Source organism: Primulina huaijiensis, chromosome 1 (assembly GCF_012295235.1).
Source record: "Primulina huaijiensis isolate GDHJ02 chromosome 1, ASM1229523v2, whole genome shotgun sequence".
Lineage (NCBI taxonomy): Eukaryota > Viridiplantae > Streptophyta > Magnoliopsida > Lamiales > Gesneriaceae > Primulina > Primulina huaijiensis.
This window is the reverse complement of record NC_133306.1, coordinates 2,022,935-2,044,030: the sequence shown is the minus strand read 5'-3', so window position 1 is coordinate 2,044,030 and position 21,096 is coordinate 2,022,935. Positions and strand designations below refer to the sequence as shown.

The 21,096-nt window shown below is 32.6% G+C and overlaps 3 protein-coding genes across 8 annotated transcripts; 2 read left to right on the top strand and 1 right to left on the bottom strand.

Annotated features, from left to right (window-relative positions):
* Window positions 1-467: 467 nt before the first annotated feature.
* Window positions 468-3,855, top strand: LOC140975781 (probable L-type lectin-domain containing receptor kinase S.5). The gene is made up of 2 exons (XM_073439692.1): window positions 468-1,757; window positions 2,875-3,855. Exons 1-2 carry the CDS (start codon window positions 536-538, stop codon window positions 3,660-3,662), a joined length of 2,010 nt encoding a protein of 669 aa, XP_073295793.1. The 5' UTR covers window positions 468-535; the 3' UTR covers window positions 3,663-3,855.
* Window positions 3,856-4,536: 681 nt separating this feature from the next.
* LOC140975754 (dehydrodolichyl diphosphate synthase CPT3-like) lies at window positions 4,537-7,433 on the bottom strand. 6 transcript variants are annotated; one of them, XM_073439680.1, is made up of 3 exons: window positions 7,222-7,433; window positions 7,078-7,130; window positions 4,537-5,876 (listed from the first exon to the last, which is right to left on the bottom strand). In XM_073439680.1, exon 3 carries the CDS (start codon window positions 5,862-5,864, stop codon window positions 4,992-4,994), a length of 873 nt encoding a protein of 290 aa, XP_073295781.1. In that variant the 5' UTR covers window positions 5,865-5,876; window positions 7,078-7,130; window positions 7,222-7,433; the 3' UTR covers window positions 4,537-4,991. The 6 variants fall into 6 exon arrangements, with proteins under 6 accessions (XP_073295781.1, XP_073295772.1, XP_073295751.1 ...); XM_073439671.1 differs by having other exon boundaries at window positions 4,537-5,884; window positions 7,222-7,432; XM_073439650.1 differs by having other exon boundaries at window positions 4,537-5,884; window positions 6,052-7,433.
* Window positions 7,434-15,026: 7,593 nt separating this feature from the next.
* Window positions 15,027-19,105, top strand: LOC140975744 (uncharacterized). Its single transcript, XM_073439641.1, has 5 exons — window positions 15,027-15,179; window positions 15,471-15,550; window positions 15,854-17,536; window positions 17,635-17,803; window positions 18,144-19,105. The coding sequence occupies exons 1-5, from the start codon at window positions 15,140-15,142 to the stop codon at window positions 18,779-18,781; spliced, it is 2,610 nt and encodes an 869-aa protein (XP_073295742.1). The 5' UTR covers window positions 15,027-15,139; the 3' UTR covers window positions 18,782-19,105.
* The last annotated feature ends 1,991 nt before the right edge of the window (window positions 19,106-21,096 follow it).

Here is a 21,096-nt window from a genome sequence, read left to right as displayed (position 1 = left end):
TTCGGAGATTTCGAGGATGAGGATAGTAATCGCATACCCGTCCCGAACTACATCGAGGATTTTTTTAAATCTCCGAACCCGAAAAAATCGAAGATCCCCATCCCCGTTTCAGATTTTCCCCGTTGGGTCCTAAACTTTTGGGGAAAGTTCTCATCCCTAGTTTGAACTATTTAAAAAAAAATCTCATATCAACGAAGATATCTTTCATCTTATAAATATATAATTTTCTTCTACGTAAGATTTGGATTGAATTTCCAACTATATGTTGTTTATATCGTCTAGAATATATATTTATATGTATTATATTGTAAGTGAGTTGGCATAAATGAGGTTTCATACAAAAATTTCACTTATAACTAACACAACACAGTCAATTTAATTTATTTATATTTATTTTATTCAAAGTAGACGTGTTAAATGTTTTTGGCATGTGATGGTACAATATAAATAATAATTTTGAAATAAATGGGAATACCCTTGGCCTCCCATTATCTTCTTCAAAATTCCAGTTGCAGCTGCCTAAATAGCAAATGAAATGGTGAATCTGATAATCGCCGCAATAGCTATAATACTCTCTTGCCTTTCGACCATTGGTGCTGAAGCTCAGAAGCTCAGAACATTCCAGCGCCAATACGGCCCTTTTAACCAGACACACTTCGGAATCTTTGAGGTTGTCAGGCCTGCCACTATCAGCAACGATGCTCTCCAGGTGACACCTGACTCGGCTTCTCCTGATTTCAATATGACTTACAATTCAGGCCGTATCATCTTGAAGCAGTCTTTCAAGCTGTGGGATGGAAATAACACCGCATCTTTCAACACTTCTTTTCTCGTTAACGTCTACCGGCCCCAAAACGACACCCCCGGCGAAGGCGTAGCCTTCGTCATCGCCCCTGATCTGTTGCTGCCTCATAATAGCTTTGGGGAGTTTCTGGGTCTGACGAATTCGTCCACTGATGGGAACGCCACGAACAAGATTGTCGCGGTTGAGCTGGACACTTTCAAGCAATCTTTCGATCCGGACGATAATCATGTCGGAGTGGACTTGAACAGTGTCAGATCCGTGAAGACTGAACCTCTCACACCCCACAACATTACGATTGCTCCCATGGGAGCCAGATTTTACAACGTCTGGATCGATTATGACGGTAATCGAAAGGTGATTGAAGTGTACATGGCGGAACAGCCGACGAAAAATGGCCCAACTCCCGCGAAGCCCGGCTCGCCCATCCTATGGGTGGATAACCTGGACCTGAGAGAGCAAGTGAACCAGTACTCGTATTTCGGGTTCTCCGCGTCAACTGGGAACGCGTCAGAGTTGAACTGCGTGCTGCGGTGGAACCTAACCGTTCACTACTTTCCTGAAGAAAAGAGTAAATGGATGATAATCGTAGTGGGTGCCGGAGTTCCGGCACTTGTGCTACTGCTGGTGGGCGCCGCGTGGTTTGGGTATTGTTTGCACAAGAAGCAGATGGCAAATTCGAAGCGAAGTTTGGTGGGGGCATTGAAAAGTTTGCCGGGGACACCACGGGAATTCAGGTACAGGGATTTGAAGAAGGCAACCCATCATTTCGATGGGAAGAATAAGCTTGGGGAGGGAGGATACGGGGTGGTGTACAGAGGGTTTCTGGCTAAGGAGGATTTGGAGATTGCGGTGAAATGCTTCTCCAGAGGGAACATCGAAGGTGAAGACGATTTCTTGGCCGAGCTCACAATCATCAATCGGCTTCGGCACAAGCATCTTGTCAAATTACTTGGTAAGTCAATTTTTTTTACCTTCTTGATCAGTTCGAACTATTAATTAAACTTGAAATGTGATACATCGAACAATAATTAATAATAAGATGGAATTTGATACATTATTGTCAATTGAATTAGTGCAAGAAATCGATCGTCCTTTTTTCACAACATTTGAACTGGGTTTGCAATCCAGTTTTTTAGAGAGAAATTTAATTTAAGTTATTAAAGAAGTCAATTTTTTTGGACTTGGAATGTAAAGCTTCATTCAGTCAATGTTGGGAGGAGTTTGGGAGAATTGAATGCGGAGCATCAAAGAATACAAGTCATGACTCAGTTTGTTGCTTATCCGCCGGGAGAACCGAGGCGGCTGAGCAAAGGAGGTTGACGTGTATTATCATATATGATGATAACTTTAAATATATGCCCAATTTATATTACTTTATTGAACTTAAAGATTTGACCTTTCATTAAAAAAAAAATTTTTGACCTGATTATTTGTTTTATTTTATTTAAATAAATAAAAATATTCAACCTCTTTTTACTGATAGTTATTTTTACTGTAATTTATATTTTCTTAAAACATTATAATATTTTAGGTAAAGAACTGGATATTTCTGACTGGGTCATGTCACTTGTGGATTTGACTAGCTGTATGTGATAGATATGATTTAAAATTTAAATAGGAAACCTATATTCTCATTACTCAATGAAAACCAAGGAAATTTCCTAGCAAAATGCCATGTCTACTAATTTAAATGCTTCATGAAAAGGACTTATGGCTGACTTTGGAATATTTCACTAGCAATTAAGTAGCTATTGAAATTGAAATTAATCTTAGTTTACAAATAAAAAAACGAATGCAGTATACTCCAAAGTTGAGAATATTTGCAGGTGCATCTTAGGAAATAATATGACAAGGCAAGAGAGAACATCTTAAATTAACTGATGATTCATGGTGAAATAAAAACAGTAATTTGATTTCTTGCAGTGACATATTTAGTGTGTAAGAATATTTCAGTCCATAATTCCACTACCGTCTTGCGGTAGAAACTTGAAGTTTTTCTAATTTATTTGATGCTGAAATTAATTTATGAAAGGGATTATTCATTAGTAGTTGCAATATATGTGTATTAGGATGGTGTCACAAGAATGGGAAGCTGCTGTTGGTGTATGATTACATGCCGAATGGAAGTCTGGACAAGCACCTATTCGTAGGACCAAACGTAGAGCCACTCGAATGGAACGTCCGCTTCAAAATTATTTCAGGTGTAGCCTCTGCCCTACACTATCTCCATAACGAGTATGAACAAAGGGTTGTTCACCGCGACCTTAAAGCCAGCAACATCATGCTGGATTCAAACTTCAATGCTCGTCTAGGAGATTTTGGCCTTGCACGAGCATTAGAAAATGAGAAAACCTCTTATGCGGAGGCCCAGGGGGTTTTAGGCACCATGGGGTACATTGCACCCGAATGCTTCCACACAGGAAAAGCTACTCAACAATCAGATGTTTATGCATTTGGGGCAGTCTGTCTTGAAGTAGTGTGTGGCAGACGTCCTGGATCCAAGATTGACAGGTATAATTTGTTGGTGGATTGGGTTTGGTCCTTGCACCGTGAAAGGAGATTGCTCGAGGCTGTGGATCCAGGATTGGGGGAAAACTACGTTGCAGAAGAAGCAGAGAGGCTGCTTCTGTTGGGGCTGGCGTGTTCACATCCGGATGCTAATGAGAGGCCTAAAACACAGGCTATATTTCAGATGATCATATCAGGGACTATGCCTGTGCCTGAGGTGCCACCGTTCAGGCCAGCATTTGTGTGGCCTGCTGCAGGACCGATAGATTTGGATTCGAGTTCGGTTTTTTCCACTTCACAGTACCTCAGCAAGGAGAGCTATACAGGGAACACGGACTCTTTGGTGTAAATTTGGGAAAGAAGAAAATAAATCAAGAATATGCATTGTTTGTTTCCTTTCTCAGTTTTTTTCTTTTTCTTTTTCTTTGTCTCTCTATGTATAGTTTCCTATTCTTGTAAATATCCTGCTCTTGTAAAGCTATTGTGTTGACAGAAAAGAAGTCCAGATTTCGAATACTGTTTTATATGCTATCTTTTTTTTTTCCTCTCATTTATCTGTCGAGAAAGGATGATGGAGGACTTGAATTGATCTTTAAAACTTCCAAGAATTTTTTGTTGATAAAGAGCAACCATACGCTCCAAGAGATTATTTGCTGAGATATGGTTTCAAATGTTGTTGAATGACAAACTATTCAAATACTTGAAAATTTACAATACATATTTATATAATCTTATTATAACTACCTGGAAAACTATGTAATGCTAATACTCCATACAAGTGTTCGTTCCTTGGAACCTTAACAACAGAATACTGGTCAAGTCAACCATATAGACGTAAGTTATAAGCTAAGATATAGATATCCTTGACAGCAAATACCGCTGATTACTTGAGCTCGGGGGATTTCACGATATGACCTTACTTCACAATTTTGTGTTGGTCAATAGCCTCGACTTTTGGTAAACTAACTTATTCATATCCAAAATTTAGGCAAATCAGTCGGCTGTAAGCAAGTGTAGAACGAGGACAAAGATCGAAGGACGACACCGTGGAAGATTGATGATTATTAGAGTAGACCCAATAAGAAGGATTAAAGATTTCAGAGTCTCTAAAAGAGTTGGTTTTGATTTCTCTCATGTGATGTTACGGAATTCTTGAACAAGATTAGTTTATTTCAAGAAACCAATGTAACATTAGATATCTTAGTTTAAACATGGCTAAAATATTTAATTCAAACTATATAATGAGCTTTATGATAACTTCAAATTTGACGGACTTGCAGAATCTTACATGAGAAGATGGCCAACATCATATCACAGGCATAAGAATGAAGCCTTTATATTTTCAAATGCCCAAAGTTTGTGTACAATATATCTATACATACTAAATATGCACGGCCAAGATGCTTGCTTTGAAATGTAAAACCGGTCGTGTTAATTAACCCATCGTGTCTAAACTGGTTGATACACGACTGCTTAATGTAAATGATGATAAATAGACTAGAACATCAGTATCACCTTAGGTAGGGCGAGAACTGGTATAATGTACTTGACTCTTTCCTGCCATTAAAAGCTAGATATGAGTGAAGATTGCGATCCCAAAAGATATTATTCTGTAAATGAGGATAAGCTAAATCATATGCCAGTTTCTCCGAGAAGAGCACTGAGGTGTAGAGAAATATCACAGCTGCCTCCTTCTCTTCTGCAGTTCAGTATGGACTCTCTGGAAGTTCAGTACAGCCCACACTAAATGGTGTAAGCCAACCTCCGGCCACAATGCTTTGGGGGAATACAAAAGGCAGTTTGAAGTCTGCCAAAGCAGAAAGTTGCTTAGTCGAGTCTCGCCTGAGGAACGGATCAAAATATCAGGATCAGGTGCCACTCCCATGTACATGTTTCTCTCGATATCTGCAAGCTTTATAACATGGTTTTCCCCAAGTTTTCCCTTACCATTCTCACCATTTTGGGCATCATTCGTTTTCATTCTAGATTGAACCTCATGCCACTTATCTTCGCAAGATTCTTGAGCAGCATGCACAATTTCATCAGTTGAAGTATAGGCCACACAAATAAGGAGAATGCTTTTGTCATTATTAGATGTGGCTTTCATGGCCTTTTCAGCGGCAAGTCTTACAGTTTCACTTAAAAGATTCAAGTCCCCGATGAAATATACCCTCACCCCATATTGGTTCACTATATTTTCTTCCTTGAGCAAACCTTCGATTTTCTCGAGCATCAAATCCATCACACTCTGAACTTCGTCAGGCCTTCTTTTGAAATTGTCGATGCTAAATGCATATATGGTCACGTATTTCACACCCAATTCGTAGCAGTATTTCATCAAAGACATGAGAGACAAAAAACCGGCTCTATGGCCCTTTCCTTCTCCAAGATTCCACTTCCTGGCATATCTTCGATTTCCATCTAAAATAAAGGCCAGGTGATTTGGAATTGGACCGACAGAAAGAACACTAAAAATAAATCTTCGCATGTAGCCTATGGAACTTCCAAACAACCTGCCAACAAGACTTTCCTTATTGTTGTCCATTTCCATTTTTCGCCAAACCTATGATACTGCAAATTCAGTAGAAAAATGCCAAGGAAATTTACGAATATAGATCCAAGCATAATTCTGAACCATTATCAGGAAAGTTCATCCACTGATATACAGGAATATAAAAGTGAAAGAAAAGAATTCAAGTCAAATTTTGCAGCGACCGACCAAAGACCTTGTTGCTTACACTGTTGAGCCCGTGGGGATGGAACCAACAAAGGCAGAACGTATGCTTCTCCTTCTCAAGCGTAAAGAAGGACAATCTTCAAGTATTATCCACAAATCTTAACCTTTTTCATCTTTTTTTTTCAATTTCGAATAAGTATTATCCAAAACCTTTTTCCCCCATGAATCAAAAGCCTGATTCTGGCTTTTGTTCATTGAATGGTTGTTCATAAAAATTTCTTGGCCTCCATTGAGAACAGAATAGAAAAGAAAGAAACACATTAAAATCAACACCTCCCCCAATAAAACCAAAAATAAAAACAAAGAAAAAAGCTGAAAATTTTTCAGAGAACCGCAGATTCCAGGTAACAACTGGTCATAAGCGCGATGAAAATCAAAATATATACAAGTGCTACCCACTGGGAATTGAATAAACATAAGTTGAGCTTGAACTGATTGATTTGATTTGGAGGAAGGGATTTGAATTAGGAAGTATTTGAGCACGTTTTAGATAAATTTGAAACCTATCATAATTAATTATTAAGATTACTTAACTCGATATGGAGTGAATTTAAATATTGCTTCAATCCTTTTCTATTCAAATAAGTGAAGGAATTTGAAATTCATTAATTCAAATACATCCTTAGATTGACTATGGATTATAAGTCTCAAATTTGAGGAACAGATTTGATCTGGATTTGGACGGACAACGTTATAGGGTAGATTCAAATCCATTAGAATACTTGACAAATTCAAGGAGATAAAAACAAAACATCCAATCTAACAGGATTGATTCATGACAATGGGTTCCTTCACTCCAAAAACAACATACACATCATTTTTGGGACTTATCTTCAAAACTACACCACGACTCCAAAGTTAAATCAGACCAACGAACTAAATGCAAATATATTTAGACAATATAAAAGAAAAACCATACATGAAGCATAATCTCGCAACTTTTCAAGATTCCTGAACAGGAACCAACACATAAAGCATAAATACAGAGAATTCAATCGTAAATCATGCGCGATTGGGAAAAAAATACCTCCGCGAATGTTTGTCGACACAAAATCACGCAACTAGTTCAATCATAAAACCCTGTAATTTATTGATAGAAAGAGGTTAGGCAGGAAGATCAAACAACATAATTGTTCAACAGAGTTGAAAAGCGCGAAAAATCATTTGGAGCCATGTTCGCTCATAGTTCAGTATGCAATTCAGAGGGTTCCACACTGTTTGTATGGGCGACTGTTCGGGGCAATGTTGGCGGGAAACACAGCTTTGCGTGATCGAAAAAGAACGAAAGGAAGGAAGGAAGGAAGAAAGCTGCGCTCTCTGTTGGGATCACAGCTTCGGTGTGGTGCAGGGAATCTAATTTATAGAATCACAATTTTTCTTTTTCTTTTTTTTTAATAGAAAACACATTTTTATTATATTTTTATGGTTACCATATATAATAATTAAAAAAAAAAACAGATAAATTACCAAGGGATCAGAATTATACAAGTGTCTAGAAATGAAATCCATAAAGAAGTTTAGATGGTGCATAATATTCGGATTTGATTTGAATGACAAGATCTTATCTACTCAACAAATGTCATGATAGTGTCATCATCCAATCAGCACATGACACGTATGTTGAGTGATGAATCATGGTCACTCATTCAGTACATGTGTCATGTATTGAGTGAATATATAAAGACATTACACATATAAATAACATGAACAAAACTATTTTTCTCATGAATAAACGGCTCATCGTTTATTTTATTTTTCGTTTTTCCGGCATCGCTATTGGGATAATGCATTCGGAGAACAAGGATGGCAAGTAATTTGGATCACATTATTGTGATGAGCATTCTTTGGTTCAAACATGTACTAAAGTCGCATTCAAAAAACATAAATCATCACATATTTATTTATATAGCAAAATGATGTATAATTTAATTTGAAGATGAAAACGTGAAAGACTATGGTCTTCTCAAGTCCCAATTCATGGGAATTGACACTCCAAGTAGATGGACGTTTCGGGACTAATCCAAGAATAAAGCAACTGTTTCGTAATTATTGGAAATTCCAAACCACGTCCGGTTAACGGGTTAAGATCGAGCATTTATGACCCTTTGTTCTTTTCCAAACAAATCAACATTAAGTTTTGCTTTCGTTTTACAAAGTTTTTTCCTCCACTTAAAAATTAAAATGCAAAATCATCAACGGTTCTTGTTAAACTACGTTTTTATATCTATATATGTTTATCTTTGTGTGATTTTGGTTTTTTATGTTGTCAAATTTCAATCTAGTCATGTATCTTTTATTTTTTTATGAAATTTCCTCATTTTTTAATTTGAAATGCTCATGCAGCAGCTCCGTACACATCAGCATCGTGTCGTCGTCATATCAGTGTTACATTAAGATCGTGTTAGATATGGTGGAATGAAATAATGTACTAATTAAATGGATTTTTGAATGAAATGGTGTGTATATTTCATTCTTATTATTAGTCGTCATATCAGTGTTACATTAAGATCGTGTTTGATATGGTGGAATGAAATAATGTACTAATTAAATGGATTTTTGAATGAAATGGTGTGTATATTTCATTCTTATTATTAGTATCAGAAAAATATACAATTATTTTAAATAGCCAAATCGTATTATATTTAAAATATTTCTATAATTATTTTCTATTACTATCATCATCATTCACTACACAAAAATAAAAAAAAATCAACTAGAGATAGTCAAAACCGTCGTTATTTAAATTAGCGACGGTTTTGAATTTCGTCTCTAAAATAGTTGTCGTTGAAAATTAGTGATGATTTCAGTAAAATCGTCGTTATTTAAATTAACGATGATTTTAGAGACAATTTTGAGTTTCATCACTAAAATAGTCGTCTTTGAAAATTACCAATAGTTCGCTAATTTTGTGATGACTTTTTAAAAATCTTTACTAATTTACCGACGGTACGTTTTGGGAATAACACAATCGTCAAACCTATTTATGTTTATTTAAAGTTTTGCTGATTTGCGATATTTTTTAAATCTGTCACTACTTGTGATGGTTTTGAAAAAAATTCAATAACAATAAAGTGAGTTGTCTTTTCAAAGTTTCTTTTCGAAGTTCCCATGTCTATTGGATAACACAATTTGAAATATTTGATAATTGATAATTAATATGTAATTAATTAAAGTAGGAAAATTAATAAAATTGTCGTAAAACATATCAAATTCTTGTTCAAATTTCAGTTTTAAAATTGAATTTCTTGAAAATATAAATTTCACTTTTAATTTCAAATTTAAATCTAAATATATTGAAAAAATAAATAGCATTAAGAAATTTGACATCGGTTCCATCACATGATTTAATATCACGGTTCCATCACACGGTTCATACTAACGAGGTTGTGCTGAATATGATTTGATTGAAAACAAATAATTTTAAAAATGATAATTCTAAAAAAAAGACATATCATTAATCTCGAAATAGGTGAGCTACAATAAATGATTAAAAACAATTAATTTTATGTGATTTTTATTGATATTTTTGTAATAAAGAATTATATATTTTCTTTTTAAAAAATTCAAATGTGAATTGAAAAAATTTAAAAATATAAACTTCAATTATTGTTTGAATTGATTATATCGATTCCTTTATTAGTTTAAATTTGAATTTAATTCATTTTTATAACAATGTAAATGTAATATATGAATTATGTGTTTTTATATTCTTTATTCAAATTGAAACTAAACTCAATTAAAAACATAAACTGCTTTTAAATCATTCAAAAATACATTAAGCGCTTAAACTCTTATTAGTTCGTTAATACGATTTACTAACATATGGAAACAACATAAATTCAAGTTTAAAATGTATTTTTTATTATCAAGATTTTATTACTATTTTTTTCATACTTTTTATTTTTGATTTAAGGGTATTATTTATATTTCTTTTATTTTATTTGGTTCACACACGCACACACATATATATAAACAAAGTTTTTTCCATATCTTGAAAGTTTTTCGTCAAAAATAATATGTTATAAAAAAATATCATTATTAATGTATTCGCATACCACATTAATATTTGAAACAAATAGAAAATAAACACGTTATTAAATGTGAATTGTTTTCAAATATTTATTTTTTAAAATTCAAATTTAAATTTGATGTTTTTTGAAATTATAAAATATATTTAAGTATCTGCATTGATTATATCATTCTATTTAATTTCAATTATGATTTTAAATTGTGTGTTACTTTTATAAAATTTATGTTTACTACTCTCTATCATATTAAGTAAAATACAAAAGATTTTATATAATATTATGTTTTTCAATTTTTTTAAAAGAGCGTATGTAATTTGTTGTTATTATTGTTATGTATCTTAATAGAACTTTAAAATATGTATTTTAATAAAAATTTAATATAAATATTTTTGACATGTCCAAAAATAATTACTTTTTTAGTCAAAATTTATTCATATAATAAATGACGAAAAATTTGAGTTTTTAAAAAATATTTATTTATTCTTTAAAATTTTGATAAACAAAATAATATAAGATTTTTTTAAATATTTTTCAATTCTTTTTATTTATAGCAGTTCCACTTAACCAATATAATAAGTCAATTTAACGACAAAATATTGTTATGATCATTTGACCGTTATTTCAAATGACATTAATATTTTGATATAATAATATTTGATAATAATTTTTAAATTTTAAATATATTCATTATATTAAATCAATAATTTTAAATAATTATTCAAACACTGATACTTACTAATTTTAATCATTAATATTAAATCAAAAGAAGGTCGTATAGGTTTGTTATCATACTTGCTGGACCGACTACATTGACGTGATCATGTCGATCCATGTATTCTCATTTTCTTGTAGGACTTCATGATCATCAACATAACTTAACATTTTCCATAAAATTTGGAATCTTTGTCCAAGAGTTAATAAATACGGGAGTTTTTTCAAGCTTTATCCTCACCTTAAATTTATGCAAGTTCATAAATTTTATGAATCAGACACTAAATTAGTTGATTGTTGGTTGCAAGAGAATTATTACAGCTTTCTACTTGAAGTTTAGCCTGTTATCTGTCACAGTTGCGAGAATTGAGAAATCATCCAGGGGCTATTATCATTCATATGATATCTAGAGTGTGTTAGACTTTATATGTGAATTTCCATTTTTTCACGATGGCAAATACATTGCATCAAATGAAAAAATGACTTGATCTTATACATCGAAGATTTCTAATTTATATGTCGAAAAAGAGCACGAATAAGGGAAAAAGTTAAAAATCTATTCCAACTAGAGGTTGGTTTCTTTGATGATGGCTTGCCTAGTTTACAACACAAATAGAATCTTTGAGAAAAGCTCATTGTTTAAGGACCATGCACATGGTACACGCTTCCGACATCATTTGATAAGGTTTCCTTTACAACCTAATAAAAGCCCCACCCCAAAGCAACTAGCTCCTAACAAGTATTACATTTTATTCCATCACCCTAAAGTTGCTTTTATTATTTTACAATCATACAAAACACCAAACCCCACTTACTCCAACACATATTCCCACCCATGGCCTCATATATATATATATATATCAAATTATTCGAGTTCAACCTACCATTTGAGTAAGTAAAAACTTGTGTGATACTGTCTCACGAGTCGTATTTTGTGATACAGATCTCTTATTTGGATCATTCATGAAAAAATATTACTTTTTATGCTAAGAGTATTACTTTTTTTATTGTGAATATCGGTAGAATTGACCCGTCTCACAAATAAAGATTCGTGAGACCGTCTCACAAGAGAACTACTCATTTGAGTATCATCATAAATCTATAACCAAAAATCTACATTTATTCTTACATATGAGATTTATGAATTTTCTCCGGACGAAAATTAATATAGCATTATCTTAAATATGTAATAAAAAAATATTATTAAAATAAAGATGTTTTACATTAGAATTAATAAAAACTCAAATCATGAATTGACTCGTTGAACAGTTAAGACCATTGAAGCATACTTTCCCTGTAACGAAATTGATTGATCGGTGCCCTTGAGGTTGTACTTTGAATAGGATGTGAAAGTTCTATCATCGTTTCGTGAAACTGTCATGCATCATCGCATGCACGTCTGTGAAATTTGACTGAGGATTAATTAATTTACAGTTTTTATAATCGATTTTTTTTACTGTTTTTAATTAAATGTACATGCATGTGTACGTTCTTTGTTGAACAAATATAAGTCCAGATAAGATAAGGTATTATTTTCGGATTAAAATATATATTGCTATATTAATAATTATTAAATGATAGGATTTGGAATATAATAATTAATATTTACAGCTGGTCACTCTAAACGATTATGAGATTCTTTCACATATACATTATTTATTATTTTTCCAATCTCGCATCAAACCATTGATCAAGACATTAAATTCATGGCCAATTTCTCATTTTATTTTTAAATAAAAAATATTTAACGAAGAAAAATTGACAAACGATTTCCACGAAAATCGTCTTTAATTAGCAAAACCATTGGTAATCAACTTTTTTTAGTGAATTTTACGATTTATTGTGTTCAATAACAATCGTATGAATAAAATTTTCATTTATTCATTTTAATTTCCATCAGATATTATAAATGTATTATAGGATAATTTCCATCAGATATTATAAATCTATTATTTCCTATATATATAGATATATATTGTTTATATATATATAGAAACTCGGTTGCTCTGAAATTGAGGTGATTATCCCAGAAAGCCGAATGATTGGATGCACTGTGGAGAATTCGTTGACACTGACATTCATCTGTTTTTTCTTTTTAGATTGAAAATTGAGCCAAATGGCGCACAACACCATTTTTTTCTTAGCTGTATTTAGATTTTGAATATATATATATATATATATATATATATATTAAACACGAATAACCCGACTCACGAATAGTGAGATTTTAATAATAAATGTTCTTGATGGTTATTGACTCGATCCTTGTTTGATTGAAAATATAATATTTTATTTAACATAAAAAAACAAAGCAGTTGATTCGTTTGTTCCAAAACTAAATTGTATTTTTTTTATTAATGTAATAATGTTTATTGCATAATAGTTGTAGCTAATTTTTTTTTAAATAAACATTTCAAATATTTAAAAAACACTTGAGTGAGTTTGTTTTTTTAAAAAAACAAAATAAAACTGGCCAATTTTTTTTTTTTTGCCAGTTATCTTTTTAATAATATCCATATTTTTGGCAATAAAAACGAATATTCAATTATCAACGTTGGCTTAAATATAGTAGTGTTCATGCTTAATTCTATATTAATAAAAGATGCACACGCATTTCATGTGTTATTATTATTATTTTTAATTTGATCAAATAATACTAAACAATTAACAGGAAATTATTTTCAATTTTAAAAAGTTGTTCGATTTAAAAGGAAAGTTTTGTTTATATTTTTTTCTATGTAAAATATGAAGTGACTTGAAGATGTTTTTAGTAAGCTAAGACCGATAATTATGAAATTAAATATTTTGGTGTCCTCTAAGATAGTTACTCTAAAAGTCTCACACTTAATAATATAGTATATATTTTAAAATTTTTTGGGACAATGATAATTATTAGATATATCACGAAAGTATTCTCATTAAGACAGCTTAATTATAACCGAAGAAATATTACATATATTATATTCAATCTTTTCTTGGAATTTAGTCGACGGTAAGTGTTAATTATATTACATATATTTTGAAGATAGGTATCCTATAACTATTAGAATGTCTTACGAATTTATTTTCGTGAGAAATGTAGACTAGATCTATATTTATAATGAAAACTAATATTTTTATTATAAAAAATACTAATTTTTCATGATCCGGATAAAAACGAGTGATTTCCTATATTTTGAAATGATTTGAGTCAAAACTCTTAATATCTTATATGTCATATTGATTTTAAAAAAATTATTTTAGACAAAATAAAAATAAAAAATTGTGAAAAAACAAGTCTAATGCTATCTTAAGTCTTAACCAACTAATTAATTAATGTTTAAAATTAATTAAATTAAAAGAAAACAGCGGGGAGAGAGAGAGCTGGCTTTTGGGTTTCTGCTTGCGTGATTTACAGCAATGGATGTCATCACCTTATGCTTCTTTTTGTCGAGAGCAATTATATATTAATTTTACCATACCATTATCTCCTCAAAGCTAGCTACCATTTCTTCTGGGAGTGTACAAAAAGCTGTAGCTTTGTTTCGTGTTTAAGTTCTGGCGGTTAAGATTTGTTTTCTTGCGAAGTTCGCATTTTTTAGCTGTTAATGCGGAGTCCAGAATCATTAATGTTCAATTTGGTATGGATCATATAGCTTTCTTTTGTGACAAATTTGGGATGCATTTAATATGCTTCCATTCTCTTGATGAGTGAGTGCGTTTGGATTCTTGGGCAGTACTGGGTTGTTCATGATGATGGATTATTGATCACTGCTGATATGTTTATAGTTTCATTTGTCATGTTAGACGGGATCTTGGGTATTTTTGTTGTATTGTACCATTTTTCAGTTTAAATTTGTGGCCATCATTAATGAATTGTGCGGTGATGAAAATATATTTCTGGGAGCTTAAGTTTATCTCTGTGATCTTGCATTTACCCTTTCCTGTTTTTGTTTTTTTTTTAGAGAGGTTTTTTTTTTGGTGGGAAAGTTTCCTTTACTACACTGTTGCATTTAACTAGAGAAAAATCCCCTTCCAGGAGAATGTCCTTTTTTTAGAACCAAGAATGTCCTTTTTCAATCATTTCTAAAGTTGAAAATTAGCTTCAAACAGTCACAATTGTAATGATCAATATATACATTCTTTGTTCCATCTGTGAACAGTGTAATCAACCATTTATACAATCTCAATTTGACCAATTTGCAGTTGCTGTCCTGTCTTCCTCAGAAATATTGCTGCCTTTGAAATTTGCTGCAAGTAACTATGCTTAAGGAATTATAGAGCATTTAGTTTCCTTTGGAGGATGTAGAGTCACATACATATTTGGAGAAACAGTTATTTTTCCAATTTATTGGCATTGACGAAGACTCCATGGCAAGAAAAGTTGTTTCACATCAGAGACATGTTGGGGGTAAGTGTGTACCTACCTGTTCTTGTTCAATCGCTCTGACATTCGTGATATTTTTCAAAAGAAGCCTCCCATACGCTCATGGAATCAGTAAATCTAGAAGTGATTTTGTTTCTTTGATCCATGAGTAGTGATTATGTTTCGAAAAAATATTGCAGGCTGTGTAATTTGAATTATATTAACTATCGCAATAATATGTTTACTAGCCACTTGAAACTGAAAAAAAATAGAAAGCTAAACTGTTTCAATAAGCTTAGAGGTCAGAAAAGAACTCATTTTCTTTGTGCTGTTCAGGCTTGGAGGCACCACGAAACAGTTTGGAACTTCCAGTGGAGACATCCTATGGCGTATGTGCTGCTAATGATAACATACTGGTATGAGTCATTGCCTTGCACTGGTTTTTTCCATATAATTTTTTCTTTTTTATTTCTCTCATTTCATAGTTTGTGTGCATTTTATTTGATTCCTGTATCCTGTCAGTGTTGTTAGTTAGCTGTTAGGGTCTCACCGTTTCTTTGCCACAGCACGATGGATCTCGTTTCCTTGGATGTTCTATTCTAGTTCCAATTGATAAAGCTTGGGTCTAAAGATCTTTTCAGTACCACAAAACAATATGAAGATACTTGTTTCTGTTTTTCATGTGAATAACTTTCTATTGGTTTGCTGCATCTGTTCAGTATGCTTATAAAGTTACAAAGGGGTCATCTGACAAGAACTGCCATCCCTCGGAGGCGCCGATAAAAAAGTTGATCAGCGAGGAGATTGCTGAAAAACCAAAAATGAAAAAAAATTCACCTAGCATAGTGGCTCGTCTAATGGGAGTTGATATGCTGCCCTTTGATTCAAAAGCTGCACCACACATGGTTGAAGTAAAAAATAGATCTTTGGAAGGCAAGTTGTTAGGCAAGGAACGATCAGAGAAGGGCTCGGTTCCTCATGTCCTTCCGGCCTCAAATCCCTCTCAGCAGCTGGAATTCGGTTCCTTTAACCATCATATTGACAGCTATTCTGACACGTGTGGCACTCGTGTAAAATTGAACAAGCCAAAGCCTCGAGAACATCCTCAAGAAGAAGAACTGCAGAGGTTTAAGAAAGAGTTTGAAGCTTGGCAAGCTGCAAGATTTAGGGAATGTTCTAAGGTTGTAGGATACAGCAGCGATGCAACACAGTTAATTGCACGAGCAGACCTTAACAGAGAAAAGACTTCTTGTTATGCTAATTCTAAAAGAATTGAGACTAGTGATAAAGCGAAAGAACCCAAGAATCTTGCGGTTCTAGCAGGGCCACATGAAACACTTGCTTTGCAGAACTGCAAAATGAAAAGCAAATATTATCCAGCTGAAGAGAAGGAATCTCTATATTCAAATACAATGTCCCAAACTGAAATTTGTGCTTCTCAAATGATGAATTCTGATCTCTCACTTGATGTGGTTTCAGCTCCCACCAAGATTGTTATTTTACATCCCGCTCCTGGAAGATTGGGTCTTTTTGAAGATTCATGGAACAATACGCCTAGCACTTCAGAAGAGAGAGGTAGCATAGAAGATTTCCTTGAAGAGGTGAAAGAAAGACTGAAGAATGAACTTCAAGGTAAAAGTTCTAAAAAGAGAACAACTGCTAGAGGAGGAGAAGTCGAGACTCATTATTGGGGAAAGCCTTTGGAACCAAAACAAATAGCTCAGCATATAGCTCAACAAGTCAGAGAAGGTGTGACAAAAGAACTTGGGGTGAATTTACATCGGTCGGAGTCTACAAGGTCTTACAGAAGTGAAATTCAGTTTAATGGAACGGGTTCTCCAGAGTTCATTAATAGAGACACAAGAAAATTCTTGACAGAGAGGCTGACAAATGTTCTGAAAGGAGAAACACGTCAAGAAATTTCTTTGTCTGTCCCTCATAGATCTAAAAGATCAGTATCGGGTAATGATAAAATGAGCTACTCTGATAGTTTTTCTAATGAACTAGAAACTCAAAGTGTGTCTTTCAGACGGGAGCTTGATGATAGTGGAGTGCAGCATAAACAACTGTCCCCTCGAAACCTGGTTAGATCTCTGTCTGCTCCAGTATCAGGAACTTCATTTGGGAAGCTCCTTCTCGAGGATCGCCATATACTAACTGGGGCTCAAATAAGAAGGAAGCGTGAAGTTTTTGAGAAAGCCTCGTTAACTACCAAAAAACAGAAAAAGGACAGGTTCAACATTAAGCAAAAGGTTTCAAACTTTAAATACAGCTTGACTCTCAGAGGGAGGTTGTTTCGTAGGAGAGTTAAGTCGATATCGGAACCACATCAAAAAAATAACCACTTATTAAAAGACATCACAAGTGGACCAACTGTGGTGATGAATTTCTGCGAAACACGCGTGAGGATCTTATTTGAGTCTTCCTTCCGCATACTAGATGCATTTTTCTGATCGAGTCATCGATCTTCTAAACATCTTTTTACTGTTATTTATTGTAGGAAAATTTCACTGAAGTGCCACCAAGCCCAGCATCTGTGTGCAGCAGTATTCATGAAGAGTGCTGGAGGCCAACAGATTATTTAAGTACAACACCATCTTCAGGTGTACAGCAGCTGGAAGAAAGTGAGATGCCTCAAGTATTCAAGGAAATAAACTCAAACTTGAATGGTTGGTAAATGGAACTGTTGATTCACTTATAGTCTTATCTAGTCAACTGATTTATTTTGATAATCAATATTTTTTTTGGTACAAGGTGTTAAAAAAATTTCACTATAAAATATAGTTGCCCGTTGAAATTTTTGTTTGACTGGGACTGGAAATTTCGTAAGTATAAATGTCTAATCGATTTCTCTTGAAACTCCATTACCTTTTGACCACGAGAATCAGCTTTACATTAAGAAAAAAACGCAAATACATTGCATAATACATTTGATGCTATGACATGCGATCATCTACATTTATTAAGTATCCAAATTTGTCATTCTCCTTTTCACTTTTGATCATACAGAGTTGCGAATAAGACTGAATCAACTTGAAGGTTCTTTTCCAGAGGAGACCATAAACGAGCAGCAACCAAGGGAAGTTCAAATAGATATAGAGGATCGAGATGAAGCCTTTGTAAGAGATTTACTCGTGGCTGCAGATTTGTATGATGGTTCACACAGTCGTTCTTCGTCTAAATGGGATCCACTTGGTAAGTCTATCAGCTATCAAGTCTTTGAAGAGGTGGAGGATTATTATAGACGACAAACCACTAAGGATAACGAAATATGCACAAAATATCATGGAGAAAAATTAAGTCACAAGATGATTCTTGATTTGTTAAATGAAGTACTCCCAACTATACTCAAGCAACCTCTGAATGTGTCGAGGTATATTGAAAAAGCTACTGGATGTTTGCATAAGGCTCCACGTGGAAAGAAGCTTCTGTGTTGTTTATGGAAAATTATTCAAGAAAGTTTGAACCCTTCAGATGATGAATCATATTATTCTCTCGATAATCTGCTGGCCCGAGATTTGCAGTCAAACCCATGGTCCTGTTTGATGGATGATGATATAAATGTCATCAGCAGAGAGATTGAATCTCGGATCACTAAAGATATGATCGACGAAATGATTGGAACATATTTGATGACAAATTCTTGAGGAGTTTTTAAATGTCCATTTCTGGATCATCTTTTTTCTATGCAGATTGGTTTGTTTTAGCTACAAAAGTTTGTTACAAGCGATGCTCAATAACGAGGGCAAAAATATAGAATAGTTTGATGGATAGAGGATCTAGTTCGTGTGTACTCTTCGTGTGTTGTACAGTAGATGCAGTGTAGATTGCTGATGTGAAGTTCATATTTCCGGCATTTTCTTTTACACATCTTTATTCATCATCATTTTTGTATCAATAACTTCTATTGTTACCATACTTGATTTGTCTCTTGAAACAGAGCAGATGTTGCCAAACATGCTCTTTTTGATGATCGGGTTTAATTCTAACAGCAATGTAGAATGTTCTTATGCTGCCAAAATTAGTCTCATGTATACTTCATGAAACAATCTGAGTATGTTTGCAAGGTTGTTTATTTGTTAGGCATAGATAATGCAAAACCAAATTGTTAGCTTGACCCACCAAATTTATAGCATATGTGCGTGGCTACCAAATTCAAATACGCCCAAATATTTCAATTCAAATCAATTATCTGATCATTTCTAATTTCTCATTTTTCCAAAGACTCATCTTCTATGCATCAACATAAATCAGTTTTGATGAAATAAATCTTCATCATCAGGTAACAACTCTTCCATACATCAAGAAAAACAAATAATTTTGTAGATAGAGGACAATGTTTTCCAATTGTGAATTAGAATAGTAGCGCTCACTCTGATTTGTAAATCATAATCTATCAATTAATTATTTTGGTCATTATAGTTATGTGTTAGAGACATATATAGAAAAAAAATTGTAATTGAATTGAGAAATTATTTGCAACTTAATTAATTGTCATTAATTATCCTTTAATCAGACCTTAATCTTCATCTTAAAAAATGTGATTGTTTCTCTATGGTGCATTTAGTATTGGAATATATTCAATTCTTTCATTTAAATGGGTGAATGGCTGTTTAATAACTAATTAGAACGTCTTGTGTTTTTTTATTTATAGTTCATTACTATCAATGATTTTAATAGAGTTTTGACATTCTTTCTAATCAAACTTCTAGAAAAGTCTAAAATAAAATTCTAATTGTGAATTTAATGCATACAATTAATCAAAAGTAAGCTCGAATAACTCAAAAGTTATACATTAGTAAAATAAGTCAATATCATTAATTTTTTTATTTAATATTAATTAATTTTCAATCTTCTTTAGAATTAATTTTTTCTTTTTTTCTTAATGTATGATACGTGGATAGATAAATATTTGTTTAAAAAAATTGTTTCAATCCATATTGTTCTATATATGTTATTCTTATTATCATTTGTTAATAACACAAACTTTATATATTGAATTTTAACTCTCTATATATATATATTATATATTTTAATTTATATTATATTTAATTTGAGTAAACGTGAATCGCACGAACTTTATTTTAACATATTCAAAAGCGTACATCAAATTGTTTGTAAAATGGATTCTACGGTGAAGAATGTGTCAAACTGGCCCTTACCCGTCAGTGTTGACGATACCTCAATCATATGATTCATAGCGAACATTGTGAGAAAATTGAACTTTTCATGAACCCTTCTCCCATTGGTTTACAAACTAATTAGGTATTTTTAATGCAATAATTTCGAAAATCATAGGAGGCGTTTTATATAAATATATATATAATTATATATATTTACAATTTGTTAAGCTAGATAAAGAAAGACATATAGAGAAATTTACAATTAGAAGTGGTATATTTATATGTAAGTAGATATATACCAAAAATGGAAGAACAAGAGAGTTGTTGGAGAGTAAAGTCAGGAATGATACCCAACCAAATGTGACATCATGGACAGATGATCAATCGATCGAGCAGCAAGCAATAGATTTTTTTATTGTTATTATTAAATTTCAAGTAGAAATAAATAGGATATATTTTAATAAATAATTTATTATAAAAATTCTGTATATTATCGTAATTACCCACGAAGAACCAGATTAGTCCTAACAATTAGTTCTATTTATAGATGGCGACTAGTCATTAATATATAGCAAGTACACGTTGAATAAAATACATTCTTTTATACATACATGTCCAGTTGTATGTAATATAATTACTAAAAATATATCTTTCAAAGTAAATACCAAACGTCTATTTATTTTATTTTCAATATAATTATAATAAAAATAATTATAATAAAATGAATAAATCTGAATTAATTTGAATGACTCGTACTCATATACATACGCCTAATTTTCCCCCAGATTGAATTAAAATCACATTAAAAATATTGCTACTAAATTTTTGTTATAATATAA

What these genes read in the sequence shown, in the direction of transcription:
- LOC140975781 (XM_073439692.1), top strand. Translation starts at nt 536, where the DNA reads ATGGTGAATCTGATAATCGCCGCAATAGCTATAATACTCTCTTGCCTT. An exon ending in GCATCTTGTCAAATTACTTG is followed by an intron (nt 1,758 to 2,874) that starts GTAAGTCAATTT and finishes TATGTGTATTAG; the next exon opens with GATGGTGTCACAAGAATGGG.
- LOC140975744 (XM_073439641.1), top strand. Translation starts at nt 15,140, where the DNA reads ATGGCAAGAAAAGTTGTTTCACATCAGAGACATGTTGGGG. An exon ending in ACATCAGAGACATGTTGGGG is followed by an intron (nt 15,180 to 15,470) that starts GTAAGTGTGTAC and finishes TGTGCTGTTCAG; the next exon opens with GCTTGGAGGCACCACGAAAC. An exon ending in AATAAACTCAAACTTGAATG is followed by an intron (nt 17,804 to 18,143) that starts GTTGGTAAATGG and finishes TTGATCATACAG; the next exon opens with AGTTGCGAATAAGACTGAAT.
- LOC140975754 (XM_073439650.1), bottom strand. Translation starts at nt 5,864, where the DNA reads ATGGAAATGGACAACAATAAGGAAAGTCTTGTTGGCAGGTTGTTTGGA.